Source organism: Oryctolagus cuniculus, chromosome 1, assembly GCF_964237555.1.
Source record: "Oryctolagus cuniculus chromosome 1, mOryCun1.1, whole genome shotgun sequence".
Taxonomy (NCBI): Eukaryota; Metazoa; Chordata; class Mammalia; order Lagomorpha; family Leporidae; genus Oryctolagus; species Oryctolagus cuniculus.
The window spans coordinates 169,760,268-169,784,054 of NC_091432.1; the positions used below are offsets into that span (position 1 = coordinate 169,760,268).

The 23,787-nt window shown below is 42.1% G+C and overlaps 1 protein-coding gene across 4 annotated transcripts in view; it reads left to right on the forward strand.

The window, feature by feature from the left end:
* The window catches only part of KDM4C (lysine demethylase 4C), a 350,839-nt gene that overhangs the window by 321,958 nt on the left and 5,094 nt on the right, over positions 1-23,787 (forward strand). For all 4 annotated transcript variants that reach the window (XM_051858176.2, XM_051858178.2, XM_070051918.1 and 1 more), the window contains 2 exons: positions 19,000-19,119; positions 23,490-23,582. In XM_051858176.2, coding sequence (XP_051714136.1) covers positions 19,000-19,119; positions 23,490-23,582 — 213 coding nt within the window. The remainder of the gene's footprint in view (positions 1-18,999; positions 19,120-23,489; positions 23,583-23,787) is intronic.

Here is a 23,787-nt window from a genome sequence, read left to right on the forward strand (position 1 = left end):
CTCCTTCTGCTATTACATGGTGAATGTAATTAGAGTTAATTTTTAAAACTGGAACATGTTTTGCTTTTCAAAACAAGAAGGGAGGAAAAATGAAAGAAAAATGTTTCATTATCAGTGCAGCAGAAATTAATGAAAAGGTACTTACAAAGAAATTAAACTTCCAATTTTCCATTTTAAGTTGAATTTTCTGTCATAGTTCTTATCCTAGTTGGTATCCACTAAATTTTGTGCTTTTTGAAAACAGCCAGCCGGCGCCGCGGCTCAATAGGCTAATCTTCCGCCTGCGGCGCCGGCATACCAGGTTCTAGTCCCGGTCTGGACGCTGGATTCTGTCCCGGTTGCTCCTCTTCCAGTCCACCTCTCTGCTGTGGCCCGGGAGGGCAGTGGAGGATGGCCCAAGTGCTTGGGCCCTGCACCCACGTGGGAGACCAGGAGGAAGCACCTGGCTCCTGGCTTCGGATCAGCGCGATGCGCCAGCTGCAGCATTCTGGCCACAGTGGCCATTGGAGGGTGAACCAATGGCAAAAAGGAAGACCTTTCTCTCTGTCTCTCTCACTGTCCACTCTGCCTGTAAAAAAAAAAAAAAAAAGGGAAAACAGAGCCAGAGCCATGTCTGTTTGAAGTACAATTACATAATTTGTTCTCAATATAGGGCCTTACCTACACTAAGCAGATATTAAATGGTTGTTGATTTAAAGACTAAATAAATTATTATCAATAGCCATCACTCTCAGGCATTAAATCTGTAAACAATAGACTGTTGTTTGCTTTTAATTTTGTAGTCACCATCAAATATTGCTTTTAAATTTGAATTCCAGTTCATATTTAAGTTTCATGTCCTTTCCAGGCAAAGATTATTAGTCTTTAGAGCAAGGCTGTGCTCCAGCAAGTAGTTCTTGGGAATATTTCAGCCTTCAGTGTTTTAGCTTCCATGTGAGATTTCTTTCAACAACAAGGTCTCTAGATCTGAAAAGAAAAAAAAATTGAAACTACTGTTTCGGGTGAAGTGAATTGTTATTTACTGCCCCATTGCCATGAGAGTGAGAAATCTGTCATGAGAGAGGGCTGAGGGACCCACGGTGTTAATGCAGCTGCTGGCCAAGAGCAGGACTGTTGGGAGCAGCAGCAGTGGTCTTTGGCTCCCCCATGAATATTTAGCAAGAAGCTGAATTTCGGTGACAACATTTCTAAATCTCCGTGTAGACCTGAGTCAACTTCCGTATAATAGAAAATACAAGCATAATGAAATTTCCTTATTCATCTAATAAATACATGGGCAGATGTCACTGTCCCTTCACCTCATAATAGCAGAATGTCAGCATGCATTACTGACTGTTCTCTTTCTCTTTACATTAAAATAGAACACTGGCTGTCTATGATGCAGGTTTCAGAATTTTAAATCTTTCCAGGCTGTAACTTCACTTTGATCTGAAACCCAGATACTGTAACCCTGAGTGTGTTGTAATCAGGTTGCTACATGCATGTTTTGTAAATGCTTGCAATTTTCCAGCACTGACCCTTCCCGTGGCACATTTATAAGCATAGCTTTCCGCATACAATTTCTGAAATATATAGCTCACAGCAAGAGCTTCCTGAGGTGAATAGTCAACCAGGAGCTGCCTGTGTACAAGCCATTTTACATTATCTTTCACCTCTATCCAATCCCAGGTGCTAACACATCAGGTTATAGCATAGAAATTGGTGATGCATCCCTGAAGATATGGGGGCCATAAATCAATGATGAGTTTATATCCCTACTTGACCATGGGGTTTAAACTATTCTGGTAATAACATGAGCTTAGATTATTACTTTATTGATCGATCCAGCATTGGTCCCTACTGTCCATTCTGAACAATAGTGCCTTCATTTTAGTATTTACTTTTTGCACTTATTTTGAAAGAAGTTACCTGATTTTCATGGGTAAGAGAAAACTAGTTTTCAATTTTGCCTTTTGTATTTTGAAGTAAATTATATTTTTAGGTCAGAGTATGTGGGCAAAGGGAGGAGAGTAGTGATTTAGGGAAGTATGGAGAGAAGATGCAGTGAATTTGTTTTTTGTTTTTTTTTTTTCCAATTTCTAACTGTTTCCCGTAGTCAGGGTGTTCTAGGCTAACTATTGAATGAAAAGAAGCTGTGGATTTGCTCTGTTCTTTGTCAGTTATGTGTGTTTCCAAAAATCAGTGTCCCTGCACCATCTGATTTCTTGCCTTCCATAAAGTGGAGGATATGACTGCAGTCTCTAGAAGTTTTAGATCCAGTGAAATTCAAGAACTTTATAATTGTACATTGTTTAACATCTAAATTTCATGGTAGTACAATGTTTTGAGTGATTTCATAGATGCATTTTTCAGATCAAATTAGGGCTTTCCACCAGTAATGAAAGCTAATGTGATCTCTGCCTGAAAAAGATTGCCTTTGATAGATTCATGGCTAATAACTCAGCAAAAAGGAAGGGGTAATTAAAATTATATTTCTAGTAGTATAGATAAAGGATATATTTATAGGTTATTATTTCTGGAGATGTATCCTATTTGCCCTTTTGTGCCTTTAATAAAGGAAAATCTGACCTAGTGATTCCTTTGTCTATTATATTATCTTTTAATTTCTTTTTAAGATTTTATTTATTTGAAAGAGAGAAGTAGAGCTTCTGTCTGCTGTTTTTCTCCCTTAAATGACTGCAACAGCCAGGTCTCCCAAGTGAGTGGCAGGGACCCAAGTAGTTGAGTGCCTTCCATGCAGGAATTTAGAATGAGAGGTGGAACAGGGACTTGAACCAGGCACTTTGATATGAGATACGGGCATCTCCAGTAGCATTTTAGCAATCTTTTTCTTTTGGAGTAACAGATAAAATAGATTATTTTAAATCATCTTGTCTGATGTATAGCATGAAAGAAAATGACACACAAAAAAGCAGGCTTTGTCTTTATATTCCAAGCAGCCAACACCTACAGCCCTGTGAAAACAGGAATTAAAAGAGAACTACTGAAGGAGTGTGATGTGAATGCCATTGACACTGGCTGAGATCCTATAAGAATATAAGATGTGTGTTTTATACCAGTCATCTGGCTACACTAGACCCTGTAATTTTACTGCTGCTTCTTACTAGTCCCCTTCCTTGTCCCCTACATAATCAAGGAATTCTGAAATTATTTTTATATAAGAAATTTTATTTACAGTTTTTAAATCTATTTCAGTACACACGTTTTCCTTCAGTGTTAGCACACATACTTAGATCTGGTCTTACTGTATAGCTCATTGTAATCTTCCGTAATCCCTGACTTTCCTCAGCACTTATTTATTTGATGTTATTTCTCTCTCCCGTTCTCTGCACTTGTCACCTGAGTGCTCTCCCCTGAACTTTGACTTTCTCTTTCTGTTCAGTGGCTCACTACCTCCAGGGCTCCCTCCTCATAAAACAATGTAGAGGTTAATACATTTGCTGAGAAGAGCCTTCATTTTTTCTGAAGGAGGTGGACTGTGTGACTATACAGAGTCTAGAACATTCCTCATTTTTGAGACTGAGCATTTTTAAAGGGAAAGACTTTGGTAGACAAATGTGTCTGGTTAGGAGTAGTAATTTAATAATCATGTATATACAACTGGTTACATAATGTGCCCCTGATTGGCTAAACTTCTAGAGATAGAGAAGGATATAAGACAAAAAGGATGAGTTCCTGTACCACCTGCATCTGGAAATCCCAGCTCTGCCTGTTTCTTGTATGTCCTCCCAGGATTTAAAAATATGTATATAAGCTTTGTGTGTGTCAGTGCATGTACACACAAATATTTATTTGAATGCACCTGGCATCATATTTGCATGATAAAAGCTAGGAGTCACATCCTGTGAGTTGTTAATGTTATTGTAATTGATTGGTAATTATTTGCAGGGTTGGGGTTGCAGTGGACGCTTGGACTCGCAGTTAAAATGCTCCATGGGATGCCTTAATCCCACATAAGAGTGCCTGTGTTTGCGTCCCTCCTCACTACTGATCTGTTTCACCATCTTCCTGCTAATGTGCACTCTGCAAGGCAGCAGGTGATGGTTCAAGTTGGGTCTCTGCCACCCTCATGAGAGATATGAATTGAGTTCCATGTTCCTGGCTTTGTCCTGGCATTTGGGGAGTGAACCAGCAGATGGGAGTGCTGTTTATCTCTCTGCTTTTCAAATAAATAATACAGGTAAAAATGTAAAGCTGTTTGCTGGCAGGTGCATCTCCTTTACCCTTTGTTTTCCTCTGTCTCATCATTTTATCCCTAAAATGCTGCTGTCTCCCCTCCCAATTTAACCTAAAAAGCCAGTTTCAGCTGTTCTAGTTCTGGAATTGCCTCCTCCCCTTCTTATTTTTGGGTGCTTGCGTGTCCTGGAACCTCTCCCTTTGGTGTGTTTTGGTTCCCAGTTTCCAGGATATGCAAATCTTCCTCTGTTCAGAACTATTGGCGTCCGTTTCATAGAAAACAACTAAGGATGCTAACAAACCTGTTACCTTTTTGGTAGATTGAAAAAATGTAACAGAAAAATTAATTGACTACTCACTGTTCATTAAGGATGTCAGTATTAGCAAGAATCAGGATTCAAATAAAGACTAATATACAGTATGAAAAGAACAGAGACACTCCTACTTCAAAGGTTCATTACCTATCAGAAAAGGGCATGCCATGTCCTCCGTGTAATTCTGAGCCAGGCATTCCAGGCTTGAGAGCATCAGTAAAGCTAAATTCACCGCCCTCCTTTCATGTGGTTTTAAGCCTTTGTGGATTAAAAGCTCTTGTTTGGGTAAATCTCACAATGGTGTGTTATCTGCATATCATTTTCATTCTCATTTTGTAAGACTCTACAAACACCAAAATTCTCTTTAATTTCACATTAAGATTATTTGGATTTCGCAGCTTTTTAGCAACAGAAGAATCATTTGGGGAAATTCTGAGTTCCCTTAAAGGGTAAAAGTGTTGAATTATAGATTGATGTGTTGCCCTCTCCTCACCCATCCTATTTATCTGTCTAGCACTTAGCCAGACTAGTCTCTCTTGGCGATATACTGGTAATAATTACACTCGTCCTGTTCTTCATAGACATCTGTTGTAAGTCAGAGTTAGAGGGAGGGAGAGACAGAGGAGATAGCCATCTGCTGGCTCACTTCTCGCATGACTGCGATGGACAGTGCTGGGCAAGGGCAAACCCAGGAGCCAGAAGCTTCTTCCAGATCTCCCACGTGGGTGGCAGGAGCCCAAACACTTGGGCCATGTTCCGCTGCTTTTCCCAGTCTGTTAGCAGGGAGCTGGATAGAAGTGGAACAGCCAGGACACAAACCAGAGCCCTAATGGGATGCCGGTGTCACAGACAGCAGCTTTACCAGCTGTGGCACACTGTTGGCCCCTACTTATTTGCATTTAGTCTGAAAGGAAGGACATGTTGAACTAAGAGTTGAAGCAGTAGCTTTCATGGAAGGTATTTATAGAATGGAGTTGCTCTCATTTTTTGCTGTGCTCACGAACATATTTGCAGCCTTGAGGACATTCTGGGTTATTTTCTTTGTACACATACACTCAGGATGCCTCCTTCTGAATTTTCACTTTATTCAAGCTGACAGTTTTCAACAACTCCCACTCTCATAAAATCTCTAGTTTGTCTTCACCCTTCCTGACGCTCCTTTTTAATCTCCTATTAAAAATCCTTTCCAGGTGTGCCTCATTTGTTCCAAACTTCACACTGCTGGGCCATGAAAACCTAAATCATATAAACCCAGGTCTTGGTGAGTTGTCATTTTGTCCAAGACATTTTCATTTTTTCAGTCCTTCTCTTTTAAAATTGGGACATTGGCCTGCAGGAACCCTCAGGTTTCTGCCTGTCCTGGCAGGAGAGAAAACCAGTGAGTGACCGTAGTCATTTCTGCCTGTAAGCATGGGAATGTAGGCTCAGCCAAGTTGTCCACTCCTTTGCACACATGCACTCCGCTTTCTGGATTCCCAGCCTTGATGACTACTTGCATGGTCAGTGTGAGGGAGGGAGCCCTTTGTGATCAGCTTGGCGGAGGCGGAGAGCTGAACATCAGTTGTTTAAGCACACAGCCGCCCACTATGAGACATAGAGTGTTACTGGAGTGTTGCACTATTGTTTGGTGGCTAGCAGTTTTTCTTAGGTGTCAGTTCGAGAGTATTAATTCTTGACATTTTTACATAGCTTGAAATCTTTTTGCAGTTGTCCATTTTACCACGGAAATTTTATAAAAGCCTTTTTGCACAGCAGTACGTTGAGACCCACACACCCATCTGTTTCATCCTTTCCTCTGCTTTTTGCTTTACCTGTTTGCATGTCATTGGATTGATTAAGCTAACACAGGCCTTCTGCGGGCCCACCCAATACCAAGGTGGTGCTGTATCAAACAGGGCTCCCTGGGGTGTTGAGGGAAAGGGTGCTCCATTTGTTTAACCATAGAGGAAGTTGATATTATAAAGAGCTCAAGGAATGGAGCCAGAGAGCAACTACAATTAGATCATGGGAAAATACAACCATGTGTATGTCTGATTTTTCTTGCTGTTCTTTTCCACACTGTGTTCCAAGGGCTTTGGTGAAGGAAGATGGGCACTAGAGTAGCACTTGAGAAGTTCAAGACTAGTAGTCACAGCTTTGCCCATACTGTCAATAAGTCTTCTCCTGGCCATTAAATGAGAGATTCTTGAACCAGGGGGCCTTGGCTAGAAATTCTGAGTCACCATGGCTAAGTTCAGGGTTGTTATATAGGTAAGACAAACTAAAATGGTAGTGTACAGTCCTCTCCCATGTTGGCTCTTAATGCTGCTTTCCCTTCCACTGACCCTGATCTGCGACTCCCTTGAACTTCCCCCTACGGCATGAAGTCTGCCCTACCATTGCCCTGGTGAATGGTCTTCAGGCCCATTCCAGAACACTGCTCACTGTTAGCTTTCTATGTAAGTGTTAGAAGGCATTAGTTACTTTACGTAGAATGTGAATGGTGGTTCTTGGAAACACCCAAGAGCTGGTTCTGGTCCTTGACTCTTAGAGCCAAAATGAATAACCCCATTCTCTCTTGCATATTTTTTAGGGAGCTTTCGGGTCCCTTCTCCTAAATCCTTGCAAGTCTAAACAAAACAGATCTCATTCCCCAGTCAGGGGAAGGAATGAATGCTCTAATAAACACAGTGGTTGCAGAATGCTCTTTCTTACACAGTGTCCCACTGAGAATGTTGCCCTCGGGTGTGAGAACATCCTGCCCTAAGTGCAATCTGCAACTGGACAACTCTGTTTCTCTGACCTGGACACTAAGCACTCACCAGTGCCGCTAGAAGGAAGGTTAAATGAATTATTTATGCAGGTTTTAAAAATCACAGTTTCAAAGGGTATTTAGTGGCACAGTATAATACATGGAAAAACCAGGTGCAAAATTGTATATACTGAATGATCCCAATTATGTAGAAAAATATAAATATGCAAAGGAAAAATCCTCAAAGAAAATACATTAAAATGTTACTGATTATCTTTAGAGAGTGTAATCATAGGTGATTATGATTTTCAACTTTTTCACCTTATAGTTTCCATATGAGCAGGTTTTAGTTTTATAATCAGAAAAAAAAGTTATTTCTTAAAAAGATATAAACTCCTCTGAGAACTCCTTGTATCCTTGCTCTTTTGCACTGGTTTCACTTATCTGGATCCTTTCAGATTGCTTTGTCAGTATTTCATTTTAGATCTCTCCTCTCTTGAGGCATCTTGAAGGTCTCTGTGATATAATGACCATATAGCGTTAAATACTTCTGCCCTATGCTATAGTTCCCTTATGGAGAAGTTCATAAACTTATTTAAAACCTTTTATTTTAAAAAAATTAATGGCTGTGTTTTCCACTAAAGAGTCGCATAAAGTAAAAGCCACATCTGTTTTACTCACTACTCATCCCATTGTTCCAGATATACAAGAAATGCAAAAAAGCAATGCTCAAAAATGCTGTGTTCAGTGAATAACTCCCTCCTCCCCATCTAGTTATTAGCTGTGTGCCCTGGGGTGAATCATCTTGCTCCTTTTTAGGGGATGCTGACACTTGCCCCCCTGCCTTGCCTTGGTGTTTAGTTTTACATGAGGATTACATATATGCTCATCTTTTGCAGTTCTGTGTGCTATTTAAGTTGCTCATTTTTAACATCCCTTGTCCCAAAGTCTATATCCTTGGCTTCTCAGTCTTGGCTTCACTGTTTTTAATCCCAAGGATCTCTTTCTTCTGAGGATTTTGTCCCCTCCCTACCATCCTGTGGGTGTTCCCTTTTGATAGAAATTAAATCCAATCCCGGTTCACTCAAAACTCAGCAACTGCCTTACTTTTCTATTCTTCTTTTCTTTAATTAGGTATTAGCTCTAGTTCTCCCAGTAGCTCTGCAAGATAGCATCAATATCTCAATTTTATGTATTTTATTCATTTGAACAGAGAGAGAGAGAGAGAGAGACATATGGAAAGAGATCTCCCATCCTCTGGTTCATACCCCAAAGCTGGCAATAGTCATGGCTGGGCCAGGCCAAAGCCAGGAGCCATGAGGCGAGAACTCAATCCAGTATGGGTGGCAAAGACCCGAGTACTTGAAACATCACTGCTGCCTCCCATGGTGTACATTAGCAGGAAGCTGTAATCAGAAGCAGAGCCAGCTTTTGAGCCTAGGCTGTCTAATATGGGATGTAAGTATTCCAAGCAGTGGCTTAACTTCGATGCCAAAAGCCTGCCCAGTATCCGCTTTTATCATTAAGGAAACAAGTCTTCTGACTCCAGGCAGGCAGCCTGACTATAGACCTCAGAAGCACTACCCTTCAGTGACAGACCCCAGATAAAGAAGGCACTGCAGGGCAGAGTGGGGACTGTAGATACATGGCCTGGCATGGCCTGGAACCACAGGACCGTCTTCTCTCCCCTCAGCGTTTATCTGTATCTTTCCTTTCTTCTTTCCTTTTTTAGCTTTTGGAACTGACGTTTATTTTTAGAAACCACCATGGAGAAATTCACCTCAAGCCTGTCTGTCTTCGTTTTGCAACATAAATTTTTATTGATACAATAAAATATTTTATTCCCCTCATGCATTTTCGCCCCTGCCAACCACTATAAAATGTGGGGGTGGGGAAGAATCAGTCCTGTATAAATGGAATTTTTTTCCCCTTATTTGAGTATGTGGACTTACAGTCCTGGGGTGCTTTTGTGTTAGTGTCTGCAGAGAAAAACTGCAGGAGGATGCAGCTAGCTCTGGGACATTCATCAGCACTGGTATTGGCTCTCCCCCAAGGAAGGAAGAGCTGCCGAAGTGGCAAAAAGATCTTGTGTGCATTTTTCCTCTGCTAGCTAACTCTGTGACCCTGGGCAAGGCAGTTAACACCAGTTCCCTTGTCCATATAATGGAGATAATAATAAATGCAGTCAACCCTTTGTATCCCTGGGTTTTGCATCTATGGATCCAAGTAATTGTGGATAGAAAATACTCACAAAAAGTTACATGTGTACTGTACATGTACATATTTCTCCTTTGTCATTATTCCCTAGATCAGAGTAATAACTATTTACATATTATTTCCTTGTGTTATATATTACAAATATTCCAGAGACAATTTAAAGTATATAGAAGGGTGTGTATAGGTTCTGTACAGGTATGTGCATTTATTTAATATAAGGAACTTGGGTATTCGCTCATTTTGGTGTCTGCAGGGGTAGGGCAGGGGTACCCTAACATCAGACCATCAAAAGATGCCAAGGGATAATGGGATTATTACTGAGATTCTTGAAATGCAAAGTATAAAGCAGTTAGTGTGGTGCCTAGCACAGGATAAATATGTAGGTGGAGTCTGTGGCTCTGGTGGGAGTGATACTGTTAGTGTTAGCAACCACTAATTTTTGGTCAACTCATTAGAGTTTTCTTAAGCACAAGACTTGTGTTAATACTTTTTTAATATTTATTTATTTGGGAAGTAGAGTTACAGACAGTGAGTGGGAGAGACAGAGACAAATGTCTTCCATCCACTGGTTCACTTCTTAAATGGCCGCATTGGCCGCAGCTGAGCTGAGCCTATCAGAAGCCAGGAGCCAGGAGCTTCTTCCAGATCTCCTACGTGGGTGCAGGGGCCCAAGGACTTGGGCCATTTTCTGCTGCTTTCCCAGGGCATAGCGGAGAGCTGCATCAGAAAAGGAGCAGCCAGGACTCAGTTGGCACTCATATGGGATGCCAAGGGTGCAGGCCGGGGCTTTAACCTGCACCACAGCGCCAGCCCCATTTCCTTAATACTTTCCAGTCATGTAGGTTCAATACCTTTTTTAAAAAGGACACGTTACTGAAAGAAGGCTCTAAGAGGAATTACCAGAACTTCTAATAAATTTCCCTGTTTGAGTAGCTTGTAAATCTCATGCTCCCCGTATGACTGGAGCTTCAACCCTGGAATCTTTGGAGGGATCCTTCGAGAATACTGCTAAGAGTTACGGGAAGGGACCAAGACTACAGTTCCGTCCTCCTGCTTGGTCTGATAGCCTGACCCACTGTAAGAGGCCAGCTAACATCAAATTGATGATGCCAGTGTCAGTGAGTCCCACAAACATTTCTGGCTTCTTCCTTTGACATCTGGTCTAGAGAATGGTTTAACCTGGAGAGGAGGCAAGAGAAATTGTGGTTAATCTGAAGAGGAGAAAGCCTTTGACACAGCTGATGTCATAGGAAGGTGAGGTGTGGACACGTAGAGTTCCCACCTCCCTGGCTGTCACCTTTGTTCACACAGCACCTCATACTATAGATCCTTGTGTGTATGGTGGAGTCCTCGGGGGGGGATCTGACTCCTTTGCAAACAAGGGTTCTGAAAGGACTAGGTCATTTTGTCTCTTTTCCCAGTTCCCCGTCAGTGCCAGGTCCACAGTGTACACTCCGTGTTTGCCAGAGAAGAAGGCAGTCTCTCAGAGCAAGGGAGTCAGTTTCCTCACTCTCTAGTTCCAAGAATGCATAGACTTGTCAGCACTATGGTGCCATCACCCTGTGTGCACAGGCTCAGTGCCTCTTGGGTCCCTTCTGGGGCAAGACAGTCCCCCATGCCAGCCTTGTTTCTCGTTATTAGCTTTTCTTAAATTTCCTCACTTCAAAGGATCCAGGAAGATAATTGCCAAAATAAGCTGCCTAACTTTGTACTTTCTGTGCCTTTTAAAGCTTTTTCATGCTGGAATCTCACCTGGTTCTAATATCATAAGGATGTGACTTATTTTATAAATATACCTTCTGAGGCTTCATGCTGTAATAACTTTCAGACTAATAAAATGAGCTCCATCTCTGGGCCTGCAGTACCTCTCCCAGGCATTATGTCCTCTCCTGGCTTGTAGCTGAAGGGAAAGTGCACACTAACAAATCAGCTGGGCTTCAGTTCAGTAGCTCAGTGTTAGTGCTACTCTTTCTGTGGGAGTAAAACTGTCGTGCAGAAGGAGAGTGTGGACATGTGTCAGGGCACTGGCCACCTGTGAACAGTGGGGGAGAGATTTTGGCTGCTTGAGGGAGCAAGGCAGGCATCTCTGTCTTAAAACACACAATCATAGCAGCTTGGGGTATAGAAATGTGTGTGTGTGTGTGTGTGTGTGTGTGTGTATCTTTAAACAGTCAAAGTATTAAAAAGGAAAACTGCAAATCAGACTCGGTGTTTTCCTGGAACGGTTAGGGTTTATGTGGAAGCAGCTTGGGTTGAAACCATTAACCCCAAACCTGAAATGTTCTGTAACCAGCGTGGATCACACTTAGACCCAGAAAGCTTGGGGCAGGGGCATTCCAGACGTTCTTTTAGGCATCTTAGAGGACTCTCACTGAAAAGGCATGGGAGGAAGGACTGTGGGATTGGCTGTGTCTTACACATGGAGCATGCAGTGTGCATGGTGAGAGGTCCTCCTAGAGCAGTGATTCCCAAGCTGACCACACATCAGACTGCCTGGAATGGCACCTCACACCAAATGATGCAGAAGCTTCTCTGGTGGTGAAGATGGGATTCACTGCACTGGAGAAGTGATCTGGTGTTGAATTTTTCAAAGCTGATGAAATTAACTTTTTTTTTTTTGAAGTTTTATATTTTTTTTGAGAGTTGTTAGAGTTATAGGCATATGAGAGGGAGGAACAGAAAGAAAGGTCTTTCATCTGCTGGTTCACTCCCCAAATCACCACAACAGCTAGAGCTGTGCCAATCTGAAGCCAAGAGCCAGGAGCTTCTTCCAGGTCTCCCACGAAGGTGCAGGGTCCCAAGCACGTGGGCCATCTTCTGCTGCTTTCCCAGGCCAAAGCAGGGAGCTGGGTCAGAAAAGGAGCAGCCAGGACTAGAACCAGCACCCATAAGGGATGACAGCACAGCAGCAGGATTAACCTACCACGTCGCAGCACCAGCACCAGCACCCCCAAGTAATTCTTAATCTAGGAGCTGTTTTAATATACTCAGGGGCCGGCGCCGCAGCTCAATAGGTTAATCCTCCGCCTGTGGTGCTGGCACACCAGGTTCTAGTCCTGGTTGGGGTGCCGGATTCTTTCCTGGTTGCCCCTCTTCCAGGCCAGCTCTCTGCTGTGGCCTGGGAGGGCAGTGAAGGATGGCCCAAGTGTTTGGGCCCTGCACCCCATGGGAGACCAGAAGCACCTGGCTCCTGGCTTCGGATCAGCGTGGTGCGCTGGCCGCAGCGGCCACTGGAAGTGAACCAACGGCAAAAGGAAGACCTTTCTCTCTGTCTCTCTCTCACTGTCCACTCTGCCTGTAAAAAAAAAAAAAAAAAAAGAATATACTCAGTAACTTAGATGAACATTTATTTAGAAATATATATGATAGGGAAAAATTGGAGGGACCTAAATATCTAACAAGAAGAGAATCACTAATTAATTTGTAGCATGTTCATATTGTTGCATATATTTGTGAATAAAATGCAGTTTTAAAAAGACAATAACTAAGAAAATGTTTATAATGTAATTGTAGGTGATAAATGGTAAGGTACCAAATTATAAATATCAACCAAGGGGGACAGCACCGTGGAGCAGTAGGTTAATCCTCCGCCTGTGGCGCCAGCATCCTGTATAGGCACCGGTTTGATTCCCAGCTGCCCCTCTTCCAATCCAGCTCTCTGCTGTGGCCTGGGAAAGCAGTAGATGAAGCACAGAACAAAATATTGTTAAGAAAAATGTTTTGTATCTTTGTTAATCTCTACCTAAACATGAGATATTTCCAAATAGTCTGGAGTGCTGTGTCTGACAAAGCAGCCCCCTTAATAGGCCATTTCTTAATGGCTCAAGGTGCGTGGAGACTTGCCTTAGGATCTGGAATATGTTTTACGGAGGTTTGCAGAGAGGATGTGGAGTCCCCTGCAAGTCCTTCGGGGCCAGGCCTTGTAAACATGTAGGTGCTTCCATCAGTGTGCTCCCTTCCTTTGGGGATAATTTTTCTCCTCAGCGTTTTGAACGAGGATCGGATGGTGTGGGAAGTTTTATATTCTGTCAGTAAATGAAACACTTCTTTTCCTCTTTATGAGAGGAGGGATGTGCCGTCACCCAACTCCTCAGTCAGGATAGCTGAATGGTAAGCAACAGAAACTGATGGAGATGTGCGCTCTGCAGAGATTTATCGGCAAGTTATCAGGAAGAGCTCGTGGAGTCTCTCGGAATGCAGCACAAGGGTCAGAAAATGAGGAGGCTGTTCAGTTGGAACTGTAGGCAGGATGAGGCCACAGGTGCTTTCCTTGTTGTGGAAGCAAGTGAAGCCCACAGCTGGCTTTTGATAGCATCTCGCTCTCTGTGTCTCTGATCACAGGTTCTAAATGCTGGCCAGACCCCTGTGAGTGTCTTTGCTTCTAGGGAAGCTGGGAAGGGGAGTTTCTGGCATTGTTCACAGTCTGTCATAGTAGGGCCAGCTCTGCCTCCCACTGAGACTCTGAAGAGAGAAGGGAGTTCAGATGCTGGGCCAACACACCCGTGACTGATTAGCACTGTGATTATTACATGGCTGCCAGTCAGTCTTGTTAATCCCTGCCAAAGCCCAGTAATGAGCAGGTGATTATCCCAGAATGCTTGCAGCTGTTGACATCATTTTGCTCCAGGTTACTTAAGCTTTTCCCACAGGGGCACCATCAGAGGCTCCACACTATATATAAGTCCATGAACTACTAGAAAGTCACATGCCATGTCATGTCTTCATCTGGTGTGGGTGAACTGATAGATGGGGCTGACTGTGGTTTACACCTATTAGGAGTATAGGAGGCAGTGGAATGTGAGGATAAAGCAGGCAAAATTTGAGGGTAGCTTCATGGGTCCCCTTTAAAAAGCCCAATAAGAGTTCAAGAGCAGAGTGACTTTAGAATCAAAATATTTAGGCTGTCAGTTGGGCTTTACTCTTTAGTTAGTCGAGGTTGCATAGGACCCTGGTTGAAATGGGAAATGACACAGTTCTCTTGCTGGGCTGATGCTGCAATCTTAATCTTGTAAGTAGCTGTCATAGGTAGACGTCCCCTCTTGCAGATGACTGTTATTTCAGTCTTTAATTTCCACGTCATCTGTTTAGTACTGTAGCTACAGGCTTGCTAGCAGCTCTAGACACCAATGTCCCTGTGACAAGGTTCGGGTAGATTTTAGGCAAGTTTACCCATCCCTAGAGGCAGTACAGTCAATGGCAAACAGCCATGTCATGTCAGGTGAATGCAATACCCTGCTTCAGAGGGTCCAGAAAGCAACTGAGAAAAATGGGTTAGTCACAGTCTTGATGCATTCAGTTTACCAGCAAAGGTAAACACACTAAGCACTGTATTAGGAAATATCTCTTCAGCATTTTATACCCTTTAAAATAATTGATCTTAAATTTTAAAATGCTTCAGAAAAGAAAATCATCCACATAACAGAGAGCTTGGGAGCCCTGGACTCTTCATATTTAAACTGTGCCCTCCTGCACTGGGGTCCCATGTTGAGATAGTAGTCCCTGGTTCCCCGTGGGCAGCCCCGGGAGACAGTAGCCTTGGGAGGCTTTGGAGAGAGGAAACAGAGCATTGAAACTTTGCTGAACCTTTTGTTCCAAAGGAAAATTTTTTCCCCTCAAATGTAATCTTCCTTAGAAACTCAGTCAAATCCAGGTTCTGCTCTGGTTGAAGTGATCGTGGGAAGAGTGTAGCTTCACTACACGTGAATCCCACTCCTCAGGAGGACCCTTGAGGCCCCTGCCTTGCAGAGCCGTGGGGCTCAGTGTGACGGGTCGCCAGGTGTCTGTAGGGTACCCTCTGCCTGTCTCTAGTTGAGGGAGCTAGGGGTTATTACCTTCAAAGTTTCAGACCCAGTAAGTGCCCACTAAATAGAGATGGAATTAGCAGTTGCAGCAATTCTGGGGACACCCAGCTTACCTCGTGACTCAGCAGCTCTGCTTTGGGAGGATCAGGGAAGCCTAATTATCAAACTTTGAACTCCAGTTCATCACTGCTCATGCTCCGACTTTGATTTTGGCTTCATGCTTTCTATCTCACTCGGTCTTAGAAAGTTTCTGGCAAATTCAAAATGTGAGACAGCTGATGAATTGACACCATTTTTTTTGGGTGTGTTTTTCTATAAGCTGCTTTAAATCTATTTGGAATATAGCTTGGTAGTAAATAACAAGATACACATGCTAAATAAAGCTGTATGAAAATGAAATATCCGCTTCTAACTAAATGACCTGGGAAGGTAGCCATCATGCCTAAGAGTGCCTTATGGTTGTGGAAGTGGGGGATTCACAGGATAATCTATCTTATTATGCAGTTGGTTGATTATTTTTCTATCAGTAAGGGAAAAGAGTTCTGAAAGCAAGAAGATTGATAAAATAAACTGAAGAAGTATATTTGCTAGGGTCTGATGTGAAAGATTATGAATTTGCTGTTTGTGGCTGATACAGAGCAACATTGGTGGTGAGTGAGCTACAAGGGGCTACTAGAGGTCAGGTCTTTCACTGCCAAGTTAAGATTTTTCATGAGTTAAGGGTTGACATTTAGTGAAAAAAGATACCAAACTGTATCTCAGATATTTACTTGAGTTTTGTTCAGTTATTAATAAAGCCATATTTTTATGGGAAGTTGATCAAGTATACAAGTATATATTACCTTGGTGATAATGGCGCTAAAATTGCTGGTCAGTGTTTATTGGGGAAGTTATATTTTAAAAGTTACTGAACTTCTATTGAAGGTCAAATCTGTAAAGTTAAATAGCTAAGTTATAAAGGAATGTCTTAAATCTGCCACTAAAAGTAAATGGAGAGGGGCCAGCACCATTGCATAGCGAGTAAAGCCACTTCCCGCAGTGCCAGCATTCCAATATAGGCTTGGGTTCAAGTCCCGGCTGCTCCACTTCTCATCCAGCTCTCTGATCTGGCCTGGGAAAGCAGTGGAAGTTCTTTGAGCTCCTGCTCCCACATGGGAGACCAAGAAGAAGCTCCTGCCTCCTGGCTTCAGATCGGCTCAGCTCGAGCCATTGCAGCCATGTGGGGAGTGAACCAGCAGATGAAAGACCTCTCTCTCTCTCTCTCTCTCTCTCTCTCTCTCTCTCTGCCTCTGCCTCTCTCTGTGACTCTGTCTTTCAAATAAATAAAATAAGTCTTTAAAAAAAAAAAAAAGTAAATGGAGAGTGTAGTTCCCCATTTTCCCCCGGGGTGCTGACTTGACTCTGTTGGGATTAAGGACTAAATAATGCTTCTCATCCTGCCCACAGAGAGACAAAGGAGTTAGGTTTTGGAGATGAACCATCCCCTTTATTACTAATAAAGGCAATATCGGAGAATGCAGCGTGTATCTGTGGACAAACGGGTTTCCTAGCACTGGGTCTTGGAATTAGACAGGCTTACCTAGTGACAGGTGGTATAGGAGACTGCAGGCTCCCCTGTGGAAGGAGCAGAATAAAGAGCATAGTCTCTGCCTACAGGGTGGCTTCAAAAAGAAGCGGTGAAGGACTGAACTAAAGGTCACTAAACTTCTTGACTCACAGCACTTTTAATATTTTACACATATTTTATAGTGTCCCTAGGTGAAAAGAAATACCCAACAGTATTGGATCCAAACAATGGAATGCTTTAGTAAGCTGGTCTCAGTCTCACAAGTGTCACCATGTTTACCCTGAAAGTAATCCACAGTAACCTCAGGGTACTATGGCACATAGTTTGAGAAACTTAGTCTCTTTCAGAATTCAGCAATAAAATTAAGGTCATTTTTAGTCCTCTTAAAGGAGTAAAGAAAGGCCAAGAGATTACTAGTGGAGCTCCCACCACCTGGAAGAAAACTTTAGCAGAAAGAAGCACCAAACTCCACCCCATTGCACCCACCTCTGCCTCTGTTAACAGAGCATCTGGGTTGTGGATCAGTAACCGGCAGAGCTGATAGGACTTCCAACCCTAGGCGACCAGACTCATGTATCCAGTATGAACTTAGAAGCTATGCCTACCATCATTTTCTGTATGTAGAGCTTTGGAAGGGAGATGGAAAGTGAGGTAATAAACCCATGGCCATGAACAGAACACAGTTCTACTGCCTGCCCTTTCAATTCTGCATGCCCTGAGGTCAAATGTTATGAAGGCCAAGTATAAACTTGTTTTACCTTTGACTCAGTTAGATGCACACTGTCAGTTCTACAGTGCTCCCAAGCACATGAATTTTTTCTTTGGCCATAGCTCTAAATAGAAAATAGTCTATGGTTAGAGAAATGAACAGCTGGGCTTTTCATGTATACTCAAATCAAATGGCCACTCCTTTATAATGCAGAATTTCTGTTAATAATAAAAAGTAATACATGGTAGATTTCTAGTCATAAACAACTAAATATTTGCTATGTGTGCCTCTCATTTAAACCACAGAATGTGCCAGGCTGCATTTAGAGCTTGATTGGTCAAGTGTGCATTTCAATCAGTTAGATTGGCCTCATCAGTAGAATGCTAGTATTAGCAAATCATGAATTGCTAAACATGCAAAAAATTTTTACCAAAGTAGTCAAGTATTTAATTCCTTTGTATTAGCATTATATTATGTGGTACTCAATACATACAAATTTGAGAGTTTTTAAACTAAGTCTACAGAAAAGTTTTTGTGACTTTACCTGCACCTCTACCCACCCTACTACGAAAAAAAAAAAAAAAAAACACAGCACCTTCTAGGATGAACTAACTGTGAACCTAGGGATTTGTGCTCTGTATTACTGCCCTTGGAGGTGGCAACTTGGAGCAAAAGACAAGAAGTGAGAGGTCTGTGGGTTACGGGTGCCACCATGATGACCTGTGTAAGGGAGCAGGCTGGTTGCTCAGTGGAATATTCCAGCAGACATGTGCCTGCCTGGGGAGGGCCAGGGGTCTTCGGGTGTCCTGGGCAAGGCACAGCACCCAACTTAGCATGTCCTGCTTCAGATGCATCCACTAGTCCACCTTTTTGTACTTTTGTACACCCTACCAGCCCTGATGGCACTCTACTACTTCCTCTCCCGTCTCCCACCTGGGTGTCCTTGTCTCTTTCCTGCTTAGCTTCACTTTTCCAGAGACCCTGATGACTTAAGGGAGCACCCCTCAGAGGGTCCATTTCCTTCTCAATATAATGGGAATAATTAATAATCTCTGCCAATTTCATGGAGTGATTATAAGGATCAAGTGAGATGTGTGCTAAAGCATTTCATTCACTGGGAAAAAAAAAATGCTATATAAATGTCAGGTGTTATAAATTATTAGCTGGTCTATTTCTCAGCTGAAGCAGTTTCAATGCATATTTTAGTTACCCCCCGAACAATTCTTTGTCAAATAGCAAATGTAAATGCTGCTATTTTTTCCTGCTTGGATTATGGTGGTTCCTTTGCAACTTTATGATGTAGACTGAATCTTTAAGTACCCTTTTGGCTCATATCTCTTCCCCTGAACACTCATGCGAGATCATTATCCATAAAACACAGAGGCAGTAACTCCTTCTAATTGCCAGGAGTTCATCATTTGCTAAGTTCTGAATTTAGGCACTTAGGCACTTGCCTTGAAAAGCCTGTCTTGTTTATTCCACAGAGCCGGGATTGCGTGAAGCTGGGCCCTCCTGCTGAGGGAGAAGTTGTCCAAGTCAAGTGGCCTGATGGCAAACTCTACGGGGCGAAATATCTTGGGTCAAATGTCGCCCACATGTACCAGGTGAGTTCTCCCTGTGACGGGCAGGAGGAGCCGCAGGAGACAAGTACCCAGCGTACTGCTGATCAGTAAGCCACATGGATGTGGGGCACTTCGTGTCCTACAAAGGAGACAGAGACTCAGTGTCTTATGACCCAGGCTCTGGAATTTTATTACCAAGTTGGACACTGGGAAACCCTAAGAACATTTCCTGAAGTGTTTAATTGATAAGAATACATCTTGACCAAAAAGATGATGGGCTTCCAGTATATGAGGAGAACCTAACTAACCAACTGGTTCCTCTCACCGTAAGCCAAGATAGAGATGGCTGTTCGTCAGCCAGCAGCCAAAATGCTGGCTTTTGCAGAGGGACAGATGCCTGCCAGGCATCTCATGGCACACTGGCACAGATGTGGGCAGTGTTCAGTGATTGTACACCCTCAGCCTTTCTGTTCATACCTGGCATTAAGCAGTATGCATACAATTAAAAAGTGAAATTATTTTATTTCTACCAGAAATAACAATGAGTTTAGCTCTAATAAGGGAAGCAACATGGATCGCACATGTGCATTTTTATTCATTCAGAAAGGCTTTTGAAAAAGGACACATTTATTAGAACCAGTACATGGTAGTATTTTCAGTCCCACTGTGGCAGAAATCAACATTCTCAAACTAAACAGAGGAGTGAAAACAGGAAGATTGAAGTAAAATGAGAAAAAGCAAGAAGGTTCAGGCCTGTTAAGTTGAAAAACAGCTCGAGAATGATAAGACTGCCAGTTTCAGCAGAGAAATTGTTGGAGGCCTGATAAGGAGCAAGTGCCTAAATGGAAGAGGACATTATAAGATGCTGCATCAGGAGCTGGAGCTCAGTGTAATTAAAGCTGTTCAAAGAAGTTTGAAAAACTTAGGGTAGAACATTTTTCATGTTCTAGAAATGCCTAAGGGAATGAACATTGTGTGTGTGTGTATAAGGGTTGTTTTCCTTTGCATGTGGTATTAGTGGCAGTGGTAAGTTGCATGTTCAAGTTATTTATAATGGGGTAAGTACTAGACTTTTTTGTGTCAGAATGTCAAGAATTAGACAAAAATCACAAGACAGGCTGGTAATGCTGGAGATTTTCTGGAAAAGAAGCATTACTACATTATTCAAAAGAGAATAATTACATTTAATGAAATAATAAGTACAAAAGTGAAGCTTCTTACATGTAGCAAAGCCATTTACTACATGAAAAATACCACATAATGAGGATATGTTGAAATTCAGACTAATTAGTAATCAGTGTGTTAACATCAGTTGAATTTATGATGGCCTGTCAACATAAAACTATGGGCATATTTATAGACTCAATGAAAAGTTAAGACAAATGTTAAAATTGTCTCTCAAGCACAAGTACTTTAAAAGTCCTCATTAAGCCAAGTGGCATTTTGAGATCATTTTGTGTTTTGTGTCTAATTATTCATGTTCACCATTGAATAAGTGAACACATTTATAAAAATAAATAGACCAAACACCTATCGCACAGTGCTAAATATTCTAAGTGTTTACATTTTCTGGCCTTTGCAGTACTCCTGCAAAACAGTAGTCATTGACTTCTATTTTATAAATGAAGAGAAAGAGATCAGTGAACATATTTTTGTTTTAATAAAAAGTAAAAATAAAAAAAATTAAAAAATAAAAAGTGAAAAAAAAGGGAGAAAATGATCCCGCGGAGGAAGCAGGACACACAGCAGACTCATAGAATGGCAAATTCCCAAAACAGCACTCTGGCCTCAGAATCAACCCTTGGGACATTCGGATCTGGCTAAAAGGTCCATGAGAGTCTCACAGGCATGGGAAGCCATGACACGGTGGCAAAACAACCTGAATGAAAGATCCTGGTGAACAAGACCCCAGCGGAAGGAACAGGCCATCAAGGAGGGAGGCGCCTTTCTCTGAAGGGAGGAAGGAACCTCCACTGTGAAATGGCCTTGACTAAACAAGTTCAGAGTCGGTGAACTCAAGGGGCTTCTCATAGCAAGAGTCTCAGGTGATTGCTGACATCATAAATAAGAGTGCCAATTGTTAAATCAACAACGGGAGTCACTGAGTACAGGCTCCCCATGTAGGATCTCTGTCCTTAATGTGTTTTACTATGAAACTTAAAAACAACACTACTAGTCGAACAATACCCTATACCTTGTGCGGTTGTGTGAGGGCAGCCTGTTGAAATCCTTGCTTAGTGTATACTAAGTTGATCTTCTGTATATGAAGGTAATTGAAAATGAAACTCGATGAAGGGCAGGATGGGAGAGGGAGTGGGAGAGGGGAGGGCCGCGGGAGGGAGGGAGGTTGGGGGGGAGCCACAACAATACAAAGTTGCACTTTTGTAAATTCACATTTATTAAATAAAAAAAAAAGTAAAAATTTTAATATTTGTTTAGGAGCATGCAGTGGTAAAGAGAAGGACCAGAACATACTCTCGGATCTTTCTCACCCAGGCACTGCTTGCCTTTGGGTAGCCCTGATTTTCTTACTGAAAGAGCTGCCTCTCAGTATCCCAGGCAAGCTAGGACATTTGCTCACGCCAGTCCTAGTGTAGCATACTCTCTCAGTTTTATGATTGCCTTTTTCTCTTTTAGAATTTTCAAATGATCAAAAACAAAAGGGTAGGCACGGTGGTTCTAGCTATGCTGTGCAATTGTATAAATGAGGTGACACCTTGGCCTAACCATTAAGAAGCCTTTCTGCCAAGACAAAGCCAGTCAGAGAACCCTTCCTACCCTGAGCATTCTGAGAAATGAGAGAGTTCTCCAGTGACAAAGACCTACTTCCAGCCTGTTGTTCAGTTTAGTCACATGTTATCAGTATGTGGGTAATAAGTTTAATTTTATCTTTTCAAAAGTTTTATTTAGTTGAGAGGCAGAACATGCTCACTAGAGAGATCTTCCATCTGTTGATTCACTTCCTAAATGCCTACAATAGCTGTGACTAGTCACTCCAAGCCTGTCACATAGGTGGAAAGTACCCCGTCACTTCAGCCATCACCTTCTCTGCTTCCCAGGTACACGTGCACAAAGCTGGAATTGTAAGTGGAGCAGGGACTTGAACCCAGGCACTCTGATGGGGTGTGGATGTCCTAAGTGGTTTCTTGACTGCTGTTCCAAAATTCTGCCCCAGAAGTTTAGTTTTATATTTTATCTTTATTTTAATATTTTTTTCAAATTCAAGCAGATTTTTTTTAAAAAAGCACAATTGCATGTTTTGAGCCACCTTGATTAGAAGTACAAGGATTTTTTTTTTAAAGATTCATTTATTTGAAAGAATTACAGAGAGAGGGAGAACTCTTCTATCCACAGGTTCACTCCCCAGATGGCTATAGTGGCCAGGGCTAGACCAGGCTGAAGCTAGGTCCAGGAGCTTCATCTGGGTCTCCCACGCATGTACAGAGACCCAACTCCTTGGGCCATCTTCCATTGTTTTTTTCAGGCTATTAGCAGGGAGCTTTATCAGAAGTTGAGTAGCTGGGAAACAAACCAGCTCTTCTGTGGGATGCTGGCGTCTCAGGCAGCAGCTTTACCTGTTAATGCCACCACGCCAGCCCCATATTTTCATTTCTTAAAGCGTGCAAACAGAACAGTTAAGGACTATAAAAGTATCATAATAGTTCCAAATTGATATACATATTCTACCTCACTACATTCCTTTTGTTTTCTCATAAAAGTGTTCATATTAAACAAACCTAAACTCATCTGCTCTGAATTTCTGTTACTGGCCAGTGTCATTTCCCTTTGCTCTGACAAAAATCTTCTAAAATGTTGAAAAAATTCATTATGAGATTATTTGTTCCCATTTGGTTGGTAACAAAAAAGTTTTAAACATTTTTGTTTTAAATGAGAATGTAATTTTCACACATTAATATGATTGACTTGTTATGAAGCTGAAAAGCTCATGTTTTCCTGGCCTGTTTGACTGAATTTGACAAAAGTGAGTTTGGGGAGTGTAAGTTGCATAATTTTATCTGAGAAGATTGTTATACAAGAGAAAGTATAGCATCTTTTGCGAAGAGGAGCAATTCTCCCTGTTACATTGTCAAATGTAAGAAGCAGGCAAATGGTGCTAGCTGGCCTAGCCTGTCTTGTTGCTAAATTTATCACAACCCCATATTCTGAGCCATCACTTGATCAACAGCTACTTTGTTTTTGCTTTGGAGGACAGGGTTTTCCCATCTACCTGGCCTGTTTCCAGTTCTTTGTGTGTAGTTTGTTTGACAAGGGAAGAGCACTTCCCACCGTCATGGATGCTCATTGGTCCTCTTGATCTGTGCTTAAGTCATTAATTGGAACCATTAAAGAATGGCCATTACCTGTCTGCTTTTCAATATATATATATATAATGATGTCTTTTTTCTCATTAGGTGGAATTTGAAGATGGGTCCCAAATAGCAATGAAGAGAGAGGACATCTACACCTTAGATGAAGAGTTACCCAAGAGAGTGAAAGCTCGTTTTGTAAGTGCTGGCAAATGCCACTCTATCTGCCAAGTGAATTCTTGTCTTCTCCCTTTATTTCCAAGCCCAGCAGGAAAGGTTCCTGGGCATTTAGATTAATTTGATGGACGCAATGCAACTTTTCCCATATTGAGACCTATTGTGCAATTCTCAAATTTGGCCAAAGCCAGAGAAACTAATGCAAGTGACTTTATTTTCCTTCCAG